The following is a 21,346-nucleotide window of genomic DNA, read 5'->3' on the forward strand; positions in this document are numbered from 1 at the left end:
TATATGTGAATACAAGAAACGTATTCTTAATATTTTGAAGTAAACTACCACTGAAGTGATGCTATAAGCATCAGAGTATCTCAGTATTATATCCCTCTGCACAGTGCTTGTTTAAATTTGTATAGTCTTGCCCTGTAACCATACAGACTGACAGTTTAACGTATTAAGAATGCAAACTTGGGGCCAAATCCAGTATTACTGCGCTTCTTTGCAAATAAAATGCTCTCCAAGCCATTGTGAGGTTCGTGGCAAAGGTATATCCCATTGTACCATTTATCAGTGCTGTTTCCCACTCCATTCATGAATGGAGCATGAGAAAATTCGGTATTTAAAAACCTCTCTGCATGCTGTAGTTAATCTAATCTTGTGCCCATGCTATGGGAGCGATTTATAGGGCATATTATTATATTCCTACCTCATAAGTACTCATTCTTGGGATAATTTACAACTATCTTCAACTGTCTGCCAATTCAAAAGTAATTTCGTTCATCATGTTGCCAGTCCAACAGTAATTTCGTTCATCATATTGGGACTTTTTGAAATGCTGGTGAAAATTCTGATTTTTATCAAAATGCAGCGGCAGATCCCTGCTTTTCACATATCACTAAAGAGAATGGTTTTTTTGTGTAGTTTTTTTTTTTTTTTTTTTTTTTTTTTTGCTTTACAGTTTTCCCTTGGGCACTTTATGAAGGGCTTGTTTCAATAGTGGTACATGCCCATTACCTCCACTTTTCTCTCTATAAAGCTTCTCAAATTAATTAGCCAAACAAACAGAAAAAAAGGTTCATCTCTAGCAAGAGGCCATATACTTGAATTTTTCTGGTATCTCAGCTGCAGATTTTTCAGCATTCATTTAACTTTAGGACTTAATATCTCAATATGAACAAAAATGGACTTGCACCACTATTGAAATAAGCCCTTCATATAAGCTATATTGTCGATTTTTATTTTTATTTTGTTTAAGATATTAAGAATCAAAAATGAAAAGTTGTAAGAAATAGAATATTCTATATTGGTCTGCCTACAGAATTATGTTCCACATTAGTGAACATCATGCATAACTTTGATTGAGGCAGTTCACATATACTCACTAAGTTTCCAGGCTTGTATCTTGAGGTCTGTGTGGATGTAGATATACCTAAAGAAATGCGTAGCAATAATTACTTTGTGTTCTTAAGTGTGATGGTGATACCCATGGGAATACCAGAGCATTCCTGTTGTAACTGTTAATTTAAATTTTGTTTAAAAGTTAAAGGATAGTGTCAACATTAGGATTTTTCTTTACTTACATCACCATCGGTGTACTCATTAAAATGAAACAGCGTCAAACATAAGTTGCCATGGAAGCTGAAAACTTTAAGTACACTGCTATTTATTCTATTACTCCTTTCTAGGTTCAACAATATCAAGTTAAATGTCTAGGACATCACATGGGGCTTGCCACAGGGCTCTCTGTTTGGATCTTTACTCTTCACAATATATGTAAATGACTTGCCAAGTCTGTGTGTAATTCCACATTAATTACAGTTGACACTGCTTTTATCTCAGTTCAGAAATACTTAGGAGCATTAAATCAGGAAAGTAAGTATCCTCTCAGAGCAGCCAGTTAGTGGTTCCATATCATGAATTTATATTAATGACGAAAAAATCTAACTGTTCTCTTTTGTTTACTAACACCTATGCTGGCAATGACTGTGTTAAATAGAAGAGTCACGCCAATTATATCCATACTAAGATAGTGTGTGCTACTTATTTGTTAGGTACACTATGATCTTGTGTTAGTTATAAGCTACTGCTCAGTGCATACTATATTTTCTGCAACACCCACATGACATATGCCATTTTGTTGTGGGGGAATTCCCCTGGAGGAAACCAAGTTTTAATTTATCCAAAGAAGACAACTAAGACAACTGGATGCATCAGTGAAGTCAGAAATAAAGAGTCTTGTAGGCTACATTAAAAAAAAAAGAACTAAAATACCAACATTTATGTCTCTCTTTGTAATACATTGCATGATACAAAAAAAAAAGAAAATCAGCACAGTCACAAACTATAACAATATGTCTATCAATATGGCATATGCCTAGAATCATAGATCAACAACACAGTAGCTAGATTTAAGAAAACTCAAGAGAGTCATAAATACACATGAGTAAAACCATTCAACATGTTGCCATACCAGCCAAACAGCGTATCATGGAATATGTTTTAAACAGCGACCTAGAAATGGCTTAGAGACAAAGCATTTTATACAAAAGAAGGATTCAAAATTTGCCCTAAAGATGATGTTATTTACTAATATAGTTTCATTCACATTAAACTTATATGTGTGAATATATTGAATACAACATAAGCAGTAAGATAGACAGTTATGTATCTTGGTAGACAATAATAATCTGAAACATCTTTTACATGGTGAATGTTGTTTATGTAATTGAATATGCAAGTATGTGTGTATACAAAAGATGACATCATTTGAAATTTTTAATGCCTAAAGATGGATTGTAAATAAAGAAATAAATAAAAAGCAAGAGCTTTACCTGCTCTTTTACTCTGTATTGGTGAGCTGTCTGCTATTATCAGTTAATGCTTTGTAGTGCTGGAGCCTCCACCACAACATAAATCTGAGCTAAGATTATATAAAATGGTTTAAAGTAGTTTGCAATACTGTAACATATCCAGATGCAGCAATGCGACAGAAAGTTGTATCTATGGAATAGATGTAGATAGCATTGCATTGATTCTTGCAGCCGTATGTGTATGTTCTAGTCCAAATTTAAAGCTGTGTGGTCATCCTTAGTTGCCTGTTTTTGTACCATTCTCCTAAAAAAAACTTTTTGTGCCTTTCTTTTTTGTGATGGTCTCAGACAGTGAAAAAATATTTCTCAGATCTTTACTCATTTCAGAGCAGCAGAAAAAGCACACTGGCAGAGGTTATCAGTGTTGACTTTAGAATTTGATTGATCAGCATCTATTATTCCTAAATCCAAACAGAAATGCATTTAGACTGACTGTGTTTCATCCAAACACACAGGCTGGCTTTTATTTTATTCTTCCTAATGTCATAATAAACATGTAAACCAGAAAAGTTTCACAAATTTCACTGATTTCTTTGATTTCTGCCTCCCCAACTACTATTTTTTTAAATTGTCGAACTTTACTCTACCAATACTGAGGTTCTCTGTTTGTGCCACATAGTTATCTGGAGTTAAAAATTATAATTTATTGCTGAAAAACTCAAAGTTCAGTAATACCCATAAGAAGTAACATAGTGGTATGGTCTAAAACACTGCAGAATATATCCAAAAGGTATGATCATTTAAATAAAGAACAGTGAAGTATATTAGGAAGAAAATTGACATTAACATGAAAGATGGTAAGAATAAATTCTTTGATAGTTATACCTCAAGAAAAAATGTATAAGATATTATCTGAATGAGAAATACATGGCATTAAAGTTACTAGAATATTAATACATGTATGTCAGTGGACCAATGATGGAATTTTTTTTTCAGTTAGGCTGTTTTATCAAGTCTTAAACATAACTAAGCAAATTTAATGAAGCTGTTAATCCATCAAAATAGAGTAAAGTTCTTTTACCTTTTTTAAAAAAATAAACCTCAAATTAATCTACTTATTGTTGAATAATGTAGGTAAAAACTTGATGCTAACTGAGTTCACAACCTTTGTGAAGTTTTTAAACAAATATATAGTAGATAAATTCCAACACCAAATGCAACTGCTCTTACAGCATGTCACAGCTTTCTAATATTGACTGGGTTCCAACATACAACAATTCTTGAAAATGACCATGTCAGAATTGCAAGGGCAATAAATGCAGATGGAGATGAAGAATTTATAACAAGAAGATTCACAAGTTTCCATAGATAAGTTATTGTATTCAAAGTTAGTAAAAATGTTTGAGCTCTGTTCTCTAATCTGAGGAGCAAAAAGAGAAAACGAAACCCATGTGTAAGGTGCAGAGAAGATGGGCTGAGAATTTATAGGGCAGCTAACTTTTACATAGGAGGGTGCAAGATGTTCAGTGACAGGTACTGTAAAAAAATGCTTGAATGGAGAAATATGACAAGTTAATTATGTAAAACACTGTAAGCAGTCACAAATCTGGCAGAAAAGATTTTCGATACTGAAGTACCCTGTTAGTGTTCCAACTGTGACTAAGTGAATGAACTAAAAATTAATTGTGTTGTTGTTTGTGGATATCAGAGAAAGGAAAACTGCAAGATTAGCCTTCAGCTCTTTGCATGGCCAATGTTCGCACATTAAAAAATTCTACTGAACCATTGGCAGTATGACAGTCATGATCTAGAATCCCATTTCAGTGACCTGACACACTTGCTTCAACATGCTTGATTTACTTTGTTACATAAAGATTTTACTCCACATTATTATTACTTCTTTGATTATTTTTCTTTGAGATAGTGTTGCAACAAAAATAATTACTGATAGTTGATTATCATCTGTATCCTTCTCCAAGTGCTTGGTCACAGCTTTTACAATATTTAGAAGCCTATGTCTGCCAGTTCCAGTGTTTCATTGTCTTTTTCAGATTCCTTAGTAATTCATTTGACTATATTGAAAATTCAGGCCATAAAATAGGTTAACTTACAATGAACATCACAGTCCATAAAAATTAAAACCAAAATATTATCAAGTACTTCTCAAAAAAATTAAATGTTTTCCATATTTTTCATTAAAACTCTACCAAATTTTTGTGATACCTTGTATAAATTACATTTATATTAAGACAAAGTTCCTTAATCTACCTCAAATTAATGGCAATAGTGAAAAATAAAAGATCTCACTGTTCTGTCAACAAAATCATTAATATTCAATCATATGTCATATGGCTTTCTTGGCTGAGAAATACCATGGACTGTAGTCAGCTGGCTCATCATTGACTCCTTTTCTTGCAGTATGTGAGAGTTATGTTGTATGTGTATTTATGGAGTGCAGGTGAGTGTAATGGATGCATATATAGCGAAGTGTTATGTTTGTTTTGTGGGATGATGAGAGAAAGGAGGGTGTGAAATCCCGTGTCAGTGCATATCCTAATCCTCTGTAATATCACCAAGCGCCTCTGAGGTTAGTATCCCCAACTGATAGATGTGCCACAAGCCTTCATTTCATGAGACACCAGGGAGATATTTGAAATTTAACCCAGGACATTAATGCAAAGACTAGTGGTCAGAAACTTAAAGACACAATCTCTACTCCTCTTACTGGCCAGATTTTGTCAGTGAAAATTTTCCATCATCAGGACTTGTAGCAGCTTCTCTCCGAGTTCAGAGCCACTCCATAGGCATGTGTTGGTGACTTTGGCAACAGGAGTGGGTATTAAAGGATTCTGTATGTTGTATTAAGGGTATTTTCATGATCTTAGGTTCACTTTTTTGCAGATCAGTACAAAGAAATAATTAGCTTTCAAAACTTAATTCATGTTGTTTGAAAATATGAACATAAGATTTGTACAAACTTTTTATTTACTTACAACATTTTCTCAAAGTTGATTTTTCTGACTGTAATCATTCAGACTTACTGTATATGAACATTCTTTTATCAAATCAGAAAAAACCTATATCGCAGAGATCTGTTGCTTATTCTTTTCACCATTATCCATTCTTTTCTCATTAATCTAGGACACATTTTCATAAAGGGAAAGCTGTAATTCACTTGCAACTCTAAAATCCTAGTGATAACTATAAGTAGCTGAATTCCATTCCAAAAGAAATTGGCATAAAGGCGAAGTTTTCATCTGTTACTAAAATTTAAGTTGTATAATTAAATATGTGTAAAATATTAAGTAAGAGAAAGATTGGTGCTATATATCACAGTAAGTTCATTTTCATACTTCTCCTAAATGTTTATATAACATAGCTGCTAGATGTTCTGATCAAAATACAAATAAAAAGTATAAAGAAAATGTAATGAGAATCAGATTACTATGTAACCTTTGTACATTAAGAACTTGTAGAAAAACCAAACTAAGGACAATCAATTTCCTTGCAATTGTCTTATTGACATACTTATTTAGCAATATCATTTTCTCTTCTTTAGAAAATATGAGATGACAGTTTTAACAGCACTTCCCATATAATAAATATGCACATAGTGTAAGGTACTTGTGTTGCCATTGCTGTGTATCATCAGCACCTGTCTATGGATGGCATGGTTAGAAAAAAGTCACAGAATACTCATTCTAAGCAAACACATTTCTCTCTTAGAATTGAAGATTAACTGGTTAAGTTGATAAAAAATATGCATTGCTCACTAACAACATTGACTCATTATAACTGATGCATATGTGACCTGCTTGTACAGATGAACAGTTAAGTTTCTTTCATAACATAGTAACACAACAGGAACTCACGACGGGATACAATTACAAACATACATCAACATCTTAATCATTTTTCAGTCATCTTTCATACATATAAATATTAACAGTTTGAGTTATTATCTTAATCTGTGTTAAGCACCTTGACTTATTGTTCAATCATAATGAATTAAGGTAACATCAAAAGTCATTGTGGTTACCTTAACAACATAAAATTTGCTTGCAGTTCCTATAATTCACCTCATGCATCAAATTAATACTTTTGATGTTCCCCTTAAAACACTACACTGTGTTGATTACATCCTGTACATATCCACAGAGGGCAGTAGAAAAAATCTCTTCATTATGATAATCAATTGCTGTTATCTCAAAGACAGAAGCAGAATCACAACAGGAACAACAAAAAGTGTGGGATGATCAACTGCAGCTGTTGTAAAAGAGAAAACAAGATTAAATCAGTAAACAAAATCATTGCAACTGTTTTTTCTTCTTCTATAAACTTTGCTTACCTCCTGAACGACAGTCAGAGTTGTCAGAAGTTGGTTCATATCCTTTCATGCATTGGCATACACCAGAAACGGAGCAGATAGCTGTCATGTCGTTTCCATGTTTGAGTACACACTCAGCACTATCTGAACAACGTTCATTAAGTCCTGAAAAACTAGCAATCTTGTTAAAACTGCAGACATGCTGTTTAATTCACATTAATTTATATTTACTTGTAGACAAATGTGTTAAACGTTACACATATTTTCCATTCCTGAGGTCCTACAGAAAACAGGCAACATGTCTTCAGCAAATGTAAATTAAAAGATTGCTACCGTAGGAGAATGCCAAAATTTGTGCTGAAATTTTTTCAATATCTATGGAAAGGTTTGAATTATCTGAATGTACACATAAAAAGGACGATTGGTATTAACAGAAATTAGTAAAATAAACAAGGTAACCTACAAATTTGCTTTTAATACAAAGTATCATAGTATAGTGTTCCTGATATTCTTAAACCTTGTATTGCAGTGAATATTTTCTTTACCAGAGTAAATGTTTATATTTACAACACAAAAGTAATTACTTTGTTTCGACATGTGTTCATACACACCCTTATGAATAATATATGGCCTGCACCAATAGCATGATCATTAAAACAGACAAATAACAACTTTTCAGTATCAACTGAGACGCCATGGGATGCATTGTAACACCTTCTTTTGACTGGCTTAGTTCAGCAACCTGACAAGGCAAGGACTTAACAAGTCATTGAAAGTCCCCTGCAGAAATATTGAGCCATACTACCCCTACAGTTATTCATAACTGCGAATGTTTTCCTTGTGCAGTAGTTCGTGCAATAACTAGTTACTATATTACATCCCATAAATGTTTAATAGGATTAATGTCACATGATCTGGGTGGCCAAATCAATCGCTCAAATTGTCCATAATGTTCTTCAAATAAGTCGTGAAGAATTGTGGCCCAAGTGACATGGTGCATTGCCATTTATATAAATACATCGCTGTTTGGAAGCTTGAAGTCTGTGAATGGCTGCAAATGATATCAAAGCAGCTGAACATAACCATTTCTAGTCAAAACACATCTCACACAAATTGGAGCCACCACCAATTTGAATAGTCTCTTGTTCATAGCTTGCGTCCATGGTTTCATGGGGTATGCACCTGGAAAACTAAGTACTGAAATTAGATTGAAACACCCAAATAATGATTCTAGTTTGTTTTTCCTGTCTGTATTTTTTAAGAAATCTGGACTGAAATATCCACAAATTATTGTTCCTTCTTGACTGGCAGGTAGCTCAATAAAGCATCTAGATTTCTCATAAATAGCTGACGGTTTGTACAGGCAATCTGTAGACTGTTACAATTATCAGAGAAGTATTCTGCAGTAGCATCTCACAAGCACACACTTCTAAGTTCTGATTAACACAAAAGCTATTTGTTTCAGTATTTTTGACTTTTTGTTCACCTTTTCAACATTGTCACTCCTCCTTTTTCCATATTAACTCTTCACAAAAATGATGCAAGTCTATAATCCTTGATATTTTATATATAAAAAAGACGATCATTTACTGCTATTTAATGTATAAATCTTCTTGTAAGTCATCAACTGCCCCTGACTGTATTCATGTAGGCAGAACTTCAAATAATATCAGCTATCAGTTTATGGTAGCAATATAATATAAATACTCATTTCTACTAACATAGTGTTTCAACTAATTTTACTCATTCAGTAAACTGTAAATCATAATTTATGAGTGCACATGATACAGTTTAAATGTTGTAACATTGCTCGTACCTCCATTTCTCCAGAATTGTATTTCGGTATCTACAGAGTGCTTTGCATTGTGGAACATTATCTTACTGAACAAAAATTTTATCTTATTGAACAAAAATTTATTTTGCTCATAGCTGTAACTTGATCTATAATGATATGGGAAAATGAGAAACCTGTATATTCAAGGAATCATTGTCTGACATAGAAATAAATGAAGCTCATTGCCTCCATCAGGGCAGATCAGAGACTAAACAAATGCATCCTCAAGTGTGAAAGTGTGCTTTCAGATATGTCATATGGATGATAATGTGATGTGTCTCGAATTTTAATTGTGTAGTTACTTGTAGAGGAACATTAAATAAAAATTAGTCTCCACAACAGACTTTGCTGAACAGCCATATTTGGTATGTGGTTGACTAGACATCAGTGAATTAAAGAATGCAGTTCATCATTGGATAACTAACTTCCATGTCTTTTAGGTACTAACTATTAATTAACAAAAATGAATGGAAAATGATAACTCAGTCAGTGAAACTTCATGATGTGTTCACTTACAGGAAATTGAAACAGGAAAAGATGCACATTAACAAAATTGTCAGAAATATATTCTGTTGACTGCATTAATAGTTAACTGTCATTAAATTATAATATTTTATTTGTGCTCATACTTGATGAAGTTAGTAGGAAAGGAAACTCCTGTGGAAAGTTGGTACTTAGTGGTGCTAAGGAACTACTATTTATCTGCTCTTGATTCTTAAATATTTATGAAGTCACTGTGGCAATGTATAACACTATCACATATTTATATTCTGTAAAAATAGAGCTTTTTTTTACAATTAACAATATACCAAGGAAGTCTTTTCTTCTAAGAATTTACAAATTCTTAAAAAAGCTATGCAATTTTATTTAGAAACGTAGTTGACTCTCTACTACAAGCTATTTGTCAGAAAAATAAAATTAGAAATTAACCCTAGATAATTTTATGGAGCAACAGGAACTGAAATTATACAAGATAAGATACTGTCCCTAAATGTAACCCAACACCATCACATACACTGCAAATGTGAAACATAACAAACTGACATTCATGGAAACCCATTCAAGGTTTTTTATCTGTTTGCATAGTGAATTGATTAATGTCTGTTATTGGACTCTTACATCATTTTAATTTGTATGAAGTTGCATAATATGAACCTTCAAGTAACTAAGTGTGGGACCTTTATTAATAACTTTGTATCATGAGTAAACATTACATTTTCATAAGTCTGTTTTAGATTCTGCAGAGAGTATTTAAAAAATTACTATAATCAAATATAAAATGATAAATTTAAAATCATTATAGGTACAGGACCAAATGAAAAATATACACACGAAATAATTGTATTAACTACATTCAGGGATTGAATATTCCTATTAGCTTCATAACAAGTTGCAATGTACATGGTAAACCGGCCTCTTTTCTTACAGAATGTAAAATCAATGCTTTTACAGATATCATGTACGAGTATAATCAGGTAAACACTAAAGTAGCTGTGAAATATAACCTGTAAGAAATAATTCAGCCTAGTAAACGTCATTTTTTCCAATATAACTTATGCTTTGCTTTCTGATGTATTGTTTAACAATTAATTTGATTTCATCGTCATTTTTTTTATTTTGCATACTTTATTTCTACTGCCTGCAGCCTTCTACATTTACCTTTCACCCCTTTTCACAACTCAATTAAATATAGATATATATAGAAAATGATCTATACTAGAATTTCATCAAGGTTACCAACAAATCATTCATTTATAAAATTGTAACATTACATGGTTTTTATAAAGTGCACTTTTCCTATTGCAGTCCAGGTGTAATATTCTTCAAAAGACAACAACACCTGAAGAAAATAAATGGAGTTTGAATATTTTTGAGAATATGGGCTACAATATGTCTGTTTCCTTTTTGTACTTTCACTAAAAGATTCTGCTTAAAGAAAGCCAGTAGTGTGTTCAGAAACAGTGTCTTTGTGGAACTAAATAAGAAATATTATTGCATGGTATTTTAATGCAATTCCAGAGAACTTAATATTTTGGGGAACTTGAAATTTCACTTTTGAAACTAAAATGTTCTGGCATTCAATTACACTCTTTTATTCTGCATCCTGTTTTGCTTCTCATTTTCCTGCAACTTGGTCCCACTTTTTAGAAGTCACAGTTTACATTTTTCTCCTAATTCACACTTCTTTTCTCTCTACATTCAGCTGTTTCCTTTGCTATAGCGCTGTTCCAATTTCCTCTTCTGTCAAATTGTGTTGTTTCTGTACATTATCAATTTCTGTTCAGCACCCTCAATATAGGATCATGAGTTAACATGCTTCATACTGTTTTAGAATACTTACATTACATTCATTTCAGTCTTTATCTCTACTTCATTTACTCATTTGTTCATTCATCAAATTCTGTAGATCAAACCATAAATACGACTTCGATGAGTGTAGAATGAAGAAAAATCAGATTAAGGTTTAACATCCTACTGAGGACAAAATCATTAAAGACATAGCAAAGGTTCACACTGGAGCAAGGATAGTGAAGGAAATTAGCTTTTTTAAAGGAACCATCCCAGCATTTGTGCTAACCAACTTACATAAATTCCAGAAAACTTCAATTTGGGTGGCTGAAGAGGATTGTGCACTGACCACAGCACCTCTGCATTTGATGTGTGAAATGACTCAAGGTACAATATACATTAACAGGGAGAAGTAGCTAAATTTAGTATACAGTAATAACTTGGAACCATCATTAAACAGTTTTATTGAAGTTGTTCTTACTTAGACCTTATGTTTATGATCACATTTCCAAAAAAAGCAAAACCCTGGCCATTATCTGAATAGTTCACGATTTATTTTATTTTACATTTGGTCATTACTCCTATTTATCTTATGCATCAGGTATCTTATGCATCTCGACTCAGTTGTCATCATATCCTTGATTATTTTTCCCAGTTAGCAATGTTTTAACTTCTCTAAAGGCATCTTAACTAGTGACAGGATATAAAATTGTGCAGATTCAATACTAGAAAATTGTTACGTTACATACCAATATTTCTCCAGCATTTAGTCTTGGCGGCAGTGTAGTGATAATCGTCCTCACAGACACATAGGCCAGACTGACACTTGGAAAATTCAATGTATTTTGCACATTGTGCATCTTCCTGACATGGACTCTCTAACACTTCAGCAGCTGAAAAATATACCCAATTGCAGACAGTAATCAACATCAGTATTTCTTTATTAATCATGCTATTAGACCACACACACACACACACACACACACACACACACACACACACACACACACACACACACAAACAGACAAAAAACAAACAAACACACACACAGTACACCAATTGAACAGAAAGCTCCCAGAATAAAATTAAAACTACATTGCAATTGTAAAAATGATATCAGTGCAGAATGTTGACAGTGTCTCTTATGAGAGAATGAAATTGTCTCTGAGCCAACAGAGTAGTGCAAAATATTTAATGTTGCTTGTTGTCACTATTCAGGAAATTAAATCAAAATTTCATTGTTACAAGTAAATATGCAGAACTGCTGAAAACTGGTTTTCTAACATAACTACCTCACATTCAGCTGCAGAAAAAAGCAAAGATGATACTGAATCAATTACTAAATCATTAAAGGGTAAAGATCCCCAAGGGTAATGCAATTTCCAGTAGAATTAAGAAGAATAGTATACCATATACTCCTTCTGTACTCAGCTGTGCAGTGTTTCTTTAAGTTGTGGGCAGTTTCCTGACACATTGAAATACTTGTTGTGAATCATCTTTACAAAAAGGTGACAAAGATAACGTACAAAATTACTGGCCAATTTCTTAGTTATCCATATTTTCAAATTTTTTTGTGAAATCAACCTGTAGGAGAGGGGGCTCATCTCAGTACAAGAAGTTTGCTGTCATTTTATTAGTTTGTGTGTGAGTCATTAGTAGAGTTAAATGATCAGTTGAGAACAATAGGTATTTTGTGTTATTAAACAAAAATATTTGATTTTGTGACACAAATAATGTTTTTGCATAAGGTGGAACATTATGGGATTAGGGGAAAAGCTCAACAGTTCTTCACCTCACATATGGAAAGTAGGAAGGAGAAGATTGTCTTTTCAGTATCAACAAACAGAAAAGAGGACTGAATCTGACTCAGATCATGTAAAGTGGGCTTTGCCACAGGGTTTGTTCTAGATGCATTGCTTTTTGATACATACAAGAATCATTTGCTACTAAAAGACAGATAATTCAAAAAACTTTCTCTCTGTGGATGAGACAAATTTTATTGTGAAAGGCAAGGAATGTACTACAAATGATGTATCTAATAGGGTAGTTAATAACACCACCACCCAACTTCCAGGTTGAAATTTAACTGCAACAAAACGCAATGCATACAGTTTCTGACACTGGACTCAAAAAAGTGAAATTTTACTGCGCAAAAGTGATCAATTCTTACCACTGATGGTACATGGGAGGCTTTCTTGGAAGTATCACCTTAAAGATATTTTGCAGAAACTGAATGCCGCAATATTCAGTGTAAGAATGATCTCCACTGCCTCTGACATTAAGTGTGAAAGGCTTGTTTACTTTGCTTACTTTCATGCTACTATCTTGTAAGTGAGGCAACTCTAGCATTCACCAAGAACATCCTTAGCTGAGGAGAGGGCACTTAGACTGATCTGTGGTGTCAGTTCATGAACTTTTATAGATTTTTGTTCAGGTGCCACAGAATCATAACCTTACCATCCCTGTATACATTTCCACATTGGGATATGTTGTTCACAATGTTAAATGATCCAGAAGAAACTGTAATAATCAAACATTTATTCAGTGAACACTTGATTTTAAAAAAAATTTGCACTTGGGTATCATACAGAAAGATGTGCACTATTCAATACATTTCATTTTCAAAAGGCTTCCACCATATCTGAAAAAAATTGAATTATAAACGTGAAACATCCAAATCTATGTTTAAAAGCTTCCTTGTAGCACAATACTTCCATCCCATAAAAGAATCCTTGATGTAGTTGAGAACTACCCTCTGTAATGTTATTTATTCGCATACTCTCTTCATTTTTTGTAGTTGATTGATTGTTTAAGGTTTAGACTATAAATTTTTAATAAAGATTCTGTAAACTACATTCTGATACATTCCTCGACCCATTAGCTTCAGCTTGCATTGTCCCACGAAACCTGATAAGTAATTGTTTTAATGAATTAGATTTTACTCCTGTAAACAAAAGATACAGATTTCCACATAATAAGGGACAAGTTATTACGTACATAATTATATGGAGGAGTGACAGATTAGAAAATTCGGCTGTGGACGGTATATGGTGCACATGTGAAGGTTTTGGAGGTAAATAAAGGTTTGGGTAAGGTAAGCAAGTTCAAATTGATGTAGAGTGCAGTAATTATGCTGAAAAGACTTGCACAAGGCAGTCTAGCATAAACCTTTTGACTGATGACTATAACAACAACGACATTAACAGTCGCGATATATTTTGTTATGTTTAAAGAATGGCGTCATGGAAGCAATAAAAGCTATTGTATATTTATTCACAGACAACCATTTATGGCCAAATGGACATCTTAGAATGATACATTAACACTAAATCAAGTTAAAGGAAGGTTGCTTGGTGTCAAATATACTGCTGTACAAAACTTAAGAACGAGGTGGATAAAGTAACATGACAACTGTTCAGTGGAGATGAACGATTGTGCAGGAGTATGTTGCCAGATGTCTCTTAATCGTGCACAGAAATCTGAACGTCACTTGCCATGATGTTGGCATGACTATAGCGCCAAATGGGAATGGCCCCACATCACGAGGAAGTTGAAGGAATGGTGACACACAGTGTGCTTCAATCAGCGAACAGTTACGTGTTTGGCAGTGGTGGTACTTACAATGAAACAGTCCATAGGGAACACCTGGATGACTTCATATGGACATAAATCGTCGGAAACTTGAAGAAGCACCACGTGTAATGAATAGAGACGAGGAGTCTTGTATCTCTCTAAGCATTGTTAAGCTTGCGTGGAGGCCATTCTGAACTACAGACAATGCAGCCCGAAGAAGAGGAGGTGGTCGACCATGGTCAACTGCAGCATCAGGTCAGCGCTGCATTGTGCAACAGGCAAGAAGCGAACTACGTCAAACAGCGGGTGCAACTGCAGCCACATTTAACAGGACTGCAAAGGTACAAAATCTCTCTCTCCACAGTGGCTCGGCGACTGCGTAGGAATGGTCTCCTTCCCCCACGATCAGTACGTTGTGTTCCATTGACACTCATACATCGGCGGGGCTGTTTGCTGTGGTGCATAGCGACTGGACCAGCAAGGCGTGGGATAACATGTTCTTCCCTAATGTGATCAGATTTAGTTGAGCAATGATTCTGGACATACCCTCACATGACCAGAGGTGGGAATGCGTAATGCACCTGGCAACAATGTCGAACATGGTCGTTTTGCTTGTACAGGTGTTATGGTCTGGGAAGCTATAATTTGGCATGGGCATACTGACCTCCAAATCTTTGAAAACGTTATACATTTTTGTGCCACTGTACCCCGGCCAAATGAAGACCGAAGACCGAAGGTCGAATTCGTGTAGTTGTACATTTTTGTACAGTGGCACGAGGGAGAGCCATGAATAATATAAGAAAAAATCCTAACCTATGAAATACGAACGTGAGGTTGGGTAGGGGCGTTTAAGAGTCACTTTTTATGTTCTTGAATAAATCGAAAACAGAGGGTTCTTACGAAAATGTTTCCCGTTTCTTACAAAAAATCTGACTCATTACTTCTCTAAGACTTGTAGTTTCCGCATTACAGGGGATGGAAGAATTGCAGATTATTAAAATATTGTTTTGATGGCAAAAAATTAATGTTTATTGTTAAATGAAGTGTGTTAAGAATAAATAAATATTTAATGCGTGTACCACATCTAAGCGCATCAGAACCGTATTAAGGGATAAATTGTGTTATGTGGCTGTTTCAGATTGGAGTAGGGGGGGGAGGGGGAGTGGAGGGAAGATGCGTGAGGAAAGGCAGGTTGCTGGATTGTGGTCATCCATTTCCTTCCTTCGTTGGTTTGCAACCAGCGGATGAGGGAGGGCGTTCAGTTTTTACAACAAATGTGCATTAGCAATACATTCAATACAGATAATAGTTCCTTGTGGAGTGCACATGGTCTTTTTTGTAGTTTAGGCTATAGCTTGGAGGTCCTCTGATGAATACTCAGCAGCCGATATGCAGAGAGCGAAATCTGATCGTATACTAAGGAAAGACACTTCCAATGGAAGATTTTAACTCTAAACACAGAAGCACTTGTGTATTTACTGACCTCCAGAAAAGCTGTCGCGCTCAAATTCTACTTGGAACTGGGAGCTGGATGAAACCCGACGTAGAACATTTAAACAGCCATAGAATGTATATCGGAAAGACAGTTCAGACGCCACAGAAAGGAGTGTGTTAATAGCAGTCGCCGGCCGTGGTGGCCGAACGGTTCTAGGCGCTTCAGTTCGGAACCGCGTGACTGCTACCGTCGCAGGTTCGAATCCTGCCTCGGGCATGGATGTGTGTGATGTCCTTTCATTAGTTACGTTTAAGTAGTTCTACGTTCTAGGGGACTGATGACCTCAGATGTTAAGTTCCATTGTGCTCAGAGCCATTTGAACCATTTCTTAGCAGTCGACAAAAATATTGTGTCTATCGATGTTGCAACTGCGGCTGACTGTGAAGTTATCTGTATGCCATTCAAGGAAAGTCTACTGTCATTAGTGCGCAAGTGCCGCGGTCATCCAATATCAAATGGAGCAGACCTTAGTCTAGCGAGTATAGACAGACGTTTATGAGTTCATTGACGGTGGTACCGTCTTGGAAAATAATTATGAATACATTTGTCTCAAAAAGGTTTTGAGCAGCTGGCTCTACAACCCACAATGGAAATAATTTAGACCTTGTAGCTGCAAACGCGCCTGATCATGCCTAGAGTATTCCTAGAGAGACAAGGATTAGTGACCATGATGTCATCTTAAACACGTTGGATACTGAAGTTGATAAATCAATCACAAATGCTAGGAAAGCTCTTACGCTAGAAAGAGTAGACAAACAGTTGTTAGCATGGTACGTAGACAATGGATATTATTTAGGTCCTCAATGAGTAACGTAGAGGAATTATTGGCAAAGTTTAAACTCTGTAAATCGCGTTCTGGAGAACAGTTAAGGGTGGATAAGACACGTAGTGGTTTAGTAAAAAATCGGTAAATAGCGAGACATCAGAGATTGTTCACCTACAGTTCCAAAAAAACGCAGAAATGTCGACAGCCAAAAGTTAGTAGAAATTCGTTCATTTGTGAAAAGTCGATGCGCGAAGCGTACAACTTCCACCGTTATACGTTAGAAAAGCATCTTCTTGAGAACCAGAAAAAATTCTGGTTCTACGAAAAATCGATAGCGGGTCCAAGATTTTTATCCAGTCATTCGTCGACCAGTGGAAATAGCGGACACCAAAGGAAGGCTGAAGTTTTAAATTTCGCTTTTAAAAAGTCGTTTACCTAAGATAATCCTACAGACATGCCATCGTTTATCCGTAACACAGACTGCCTTGTAGAGGACATAGAGAAAGACGCCCCTGGCGAGAAGCAACTGAAAGACTTAAAAACAAAAAAGTTCAAGTCCCGGATTGAATTCCAACAAGGTTCTACAGAGAGTATTATTGGAACTGGCGCCTCTTGCTTAGCCTGGAAAGTATGTAGTCCCAAGTGACTATAAAAAATGGCAGCTGACTCGTGCTTATAAAAAGGTAAAACAACAAACCACAAGAATAAAGACCAATATCCTAAACATCGGTTTGCTGTAGTATTCTTGAGCATATCCTACTTTTGAATACAATGAATTTCCTTGAGGAAGAAATGCTTCTGTCCACAATAAGCATGGACTGGGCGAAACTCAGCTTGCCCTTTTCTCGCACGATTTTCCTTGATAGCCACAGTTGGAGCAGAAAGTATTCTATTAACCAATACTTCAAATCGATAAACCATCCTGCAACAAATTTAAGCCTCATCGTTCCTCCCACTGGTTCTAGACCACTTACTGTGTTTTATTACTTTCTTGCTCCTCTGTTGTCCTCGAAAGTTTGGCGCATCATTAGGAAACTATCAAACGTCAGCTTGCTTGTATATCTGTTCCCTTTACCTCATACTTAAGTTGACCAGCTTCATTTTATAGGGTTAGTGAGCTGCTTCGCAAACAAACAGTTCAACTGTATCTTGTCGAATATTCTGATTTCCAAAATCCGAATTTATCAACAACAAAAAGGCTAATCAACTTAACTCTCATCATAAATGTTTGTTACTTACTAAAAAATAATAAGTAGGACACTGCCTGCCAGTCATTCGATATTAGTCCATAATTGCAGTAAGGAACTGTCGCTTGCGTATGGCGATATGAGGTATAACACGTAACTGGAACAAGAAATTACTGATGCTTTTACCCACCTAAGAGACAGTGGCGACCGTCTTGACTAATTTCATGATGCACTGTGCAGTGGCATACATCTTTGCAGACGGCTCCTTCCGTTATACATTCTTCGTCAGTGTCACAATTCTGCCCAAGTTCTGAAATAGTTTAGAGTGTAATTTCATTAACAAATTAAAATAACAAAACATGCATGGTTACATACACCATAAGGAACATACACATTTCAATCTAGTGCTATAGACATATGACATCAAGGCTCCACGGTCTGGTCCAGGTGGGCGAATCGGGAGCATCCTACAGCCGTGTCATCCTCTGCCAAAGGTGTCACATCAGGATGCGGAATGGAGGGGTTTTGCTTTTTCTGTACAGAGTTGTGCTATACCGAAACTACGGTCGGGTAGATTTGAAACACTGCATGAATGATGTAGTAAATGGTACCACTGCTAGTGAAGGAAACATAAATGATTTTGTTTTTTGTTTGTTTGCTTGTTTCTATTGCACATATTTAGTATCGCACATCATTCAGTGTTAGTCCAGTGCGTATTTTACGTTTTCACAGATTGCTTATAAATTGCATTTTGTAAGGGTGTTTCCGTAAGAGCATGCAAAAATGTAACACGACGTAAGAAATGCTCCACTGGACAATATGAGGTAGGGAACGTGGGGTCAGAGAAGCCAGCTTAAGGAGATATGGAAATAAACTTGTCTACCGCTTTGTCTAGCAGTATTACTGTTTTCCAGGTCATTTTTTATTTCCTGCGAGGAAACATGCAGGACGAGCCTGGTTACTAGGAAGTCATGAAGCAGGTTTTGTTTACATTACTTATCCGTAAGGTGGCTCTGTTGTATATACATTGACTCATGACAGAACATGCTATGAATCAACGACAGACCCACTCATTACTGAGTGCTATTCAGAGACGTACAGTACAATCCAATGGATCATTACCGGTACAGTTTCGCAGCACTTCCTGACATGCACCTTGTGTACGTTGCAATGCTCCCGCTGCTGAAAGGCTATAAAGTGAACGATTTCCTGATAGACATCATCCGTCATGACCAGTGTTTATTTCTCTCGAAGGACGAATACGGGAGACTGGTTCACTCGAAAGAAGAAACGAGGAGCCTGGCAACATGAGGACCATTCGCACACCCGAATTTGAATAGGAGGTGCTGAAACATGTTGCAGCGGACCCCGCTAGAAGTATTCGTCGTATTGCACTTGAAATGGGCGCTGCACATACTGGCGTGTGGCGAGTACTCCACGAACAACAATTACACCCAAATCACACACAACGACTCCATGCAATGCTTGTCACTGACTTTGGACCAACAGTCGCCTTGTGTCAGTGGTTGTTGCAACAATGGATTGATCTACCAGATTTCCTCCAACTCATGCTGTTTACTGATGAGACCTCATTTGACACTGGTATGTCGAACAGACAGCAGGAACTCCCAAGTGTGGGATGATGCAAACCATTAAGCTGTATTAAAGTCTTGCTGTGAATATCTGGGCCGGCATTGTAGGCGACAGTCTCACTAGGCCTTACCTTCTACTTGGCCGTCTGAATGGCCACATGCACTTGAGGTTCGTGCAAAGAGTTCTTCCAGAATTCTTGGAGACTGTACCCTTAGCTGATGGGCGAGAGATGTGCATACAACATGACGGTGCACCGCCTTAGCTTCAGTGTGGATCTCCGCAACCATCTCAGTGCTGTATTTCCTGGTCGCTGAAATGGAAGGCGAGGTCACCAGACCTGAGTTCCCTTGATTATTTCCTATGACTGTATCTAAAGTCACTCGCGTATGAGACACCAGTGTATACGGACAAGAAATTAGTTGCCAGAGCTGTAGCTGCCTGTGATATGATTCGAAACACGCCACGAATATTTGTCAGGGTGCGTCAGAATCTTGTTCGCCGCATTGATATTGATGGCCGTCAGTTTCAGCACATTTTGTAAGATACAGCGCAGATGGTACGTTCATTGTGTCAGTGGTGGTATTTGCAGCTAACTGTAACTAATGTAAATAAAAAAGGACACAGTAATGTGATTTTATTCCTATTATCTCCTTCAGCTGGCTTCTCCGACCCGCGTTCCCTGCCTCAAATCGTTCAGTGGAGCATCCTCCACGTCCTGTTAAATTTTTGCACTCTCTTACGGGAACACCCTCTATATACATCTACATCTACATCTACATGACTACTCTGCAATTCACATTTAAGTGCTTGACAGAGGGTTCATCGAAGCACAATCATACTATCTCTCTAGCATTCCACTCCCTAACAGCGCGCGGGAAATACGAACACCTAAACCTTTCTGTTCGAGCTCTGATTTCTCGTATTTTATTTTGATGATCATTCCTGCCTATGTAGATTGGGCTCAACAAAATATTTTCGCATTCGGAAGAGAAAGTTGGTGACTGAAATTTCGTAAAAAGATCTCACCGCAACGAAAAACTTCTTTGCTGTAATGACTTCCATCCCAATTCGCGTTTCATATCTGCCACACTCTCTCCCCTATTACCTGATAATACAAAACGAGCTGCCATTTTTTGCCCCCTTTCGATGTCCTCCGTCAATCCCACCTGCGATTCTAACAGAGGACGAACGAGTGTAGTGTAAGCTGTATCTTTAGTGGACTTGTTGCATCTTCTAAGTGTCCTGCCAATAAAACGCAACCTTTGGCTCGCCTTCCCCACAATATTATCTATGTGGTCTTTCCGACTGAAGTTGTTCGTAATTTTAACACGCAGGTACTTAGTTGAATTGATAGCCTTGAGAATTGTACTATTTATATAGTAATCGAATTCCAACGGATTTCTTTTGGAACTCATGTGGATCACCTCGCACTTTTCTTTATTTAGCGTCAACTGCCACCTGCCACACCATACAGCAATCTTTTCTAAATCGCTTTGCTACTGATACTGGTCTTCGGATGACCTTACTAGACGGTAAATTACAGCATCATCTGCGAAACAACCTAAGAGAACTGCTCAGATTGTCACACAGGTCATTTATATAGATCAGGAACAGCAGAGGTCCCAGGACGCTTCCCTGGGGAACACCTGATATCACTCTACATCTATATATATATGTAAGTGTTGTTATTTTGTACTCATCGTGCTCAAAGGCAAGAATTTCTTGTTAATATTGACAAACGCGAAAGTCATTTATAAATAAAG

The 21,346-nt window shown here is 36.2% G+C and overlaps 1 protein-coding gene across 1 annotated transcript in view; it reads right to left on the reverse strand.

Annotated features, from left to right (window-relative positions):
* Positions 1–1,956: 1,956 nt before the first annotated feature.
* Positions 1,957–21,346, reverse strand: part of LOC126267912 (prion-like-(Q/N-rich) domain-bearing protein 25) — a 199,195-nt gene continuing 179,805 nt past the window's right edge. The window contains exons 6-9 of the mRNA XM_049973225.1: positions 18,181–18,300; positions 11,719–11,862; positions 6,868–7,011; positions 1,957–6,785 (exon numbers count right to left, since the gene is read on the reverse strand). Of these exons, the coding sequence (XP_049829182.1) occupies positions 6,721–6,785; positions 6,868–7,011; positions 11,719–11,862; positions 18,181–18,300 (473 nt within the window). The 3' untranslated portion in view covers positions 1,957–6,720. The remainder of the gene's footprint in view (positions 6,786–6,867; positions 7,012–11,718; positions 11,863–18,180; positions 18,301–21,346) is intronic.

Source organism: Schistocerca gregaria, chromosome 1 (assembly GCF_023897955.1).
Source record: "Schistocerca gregaria isolate iqSchGreg1 chromosome 1, iqSchGreg1.2, whole genome shotgun sequence".
Lineage (NCBI taxonomy): Eukaryota > Metazoa > Arthropoda > Insecta > Orthoptera > Acrididae > Schistocerca > Schistocerca gregaria.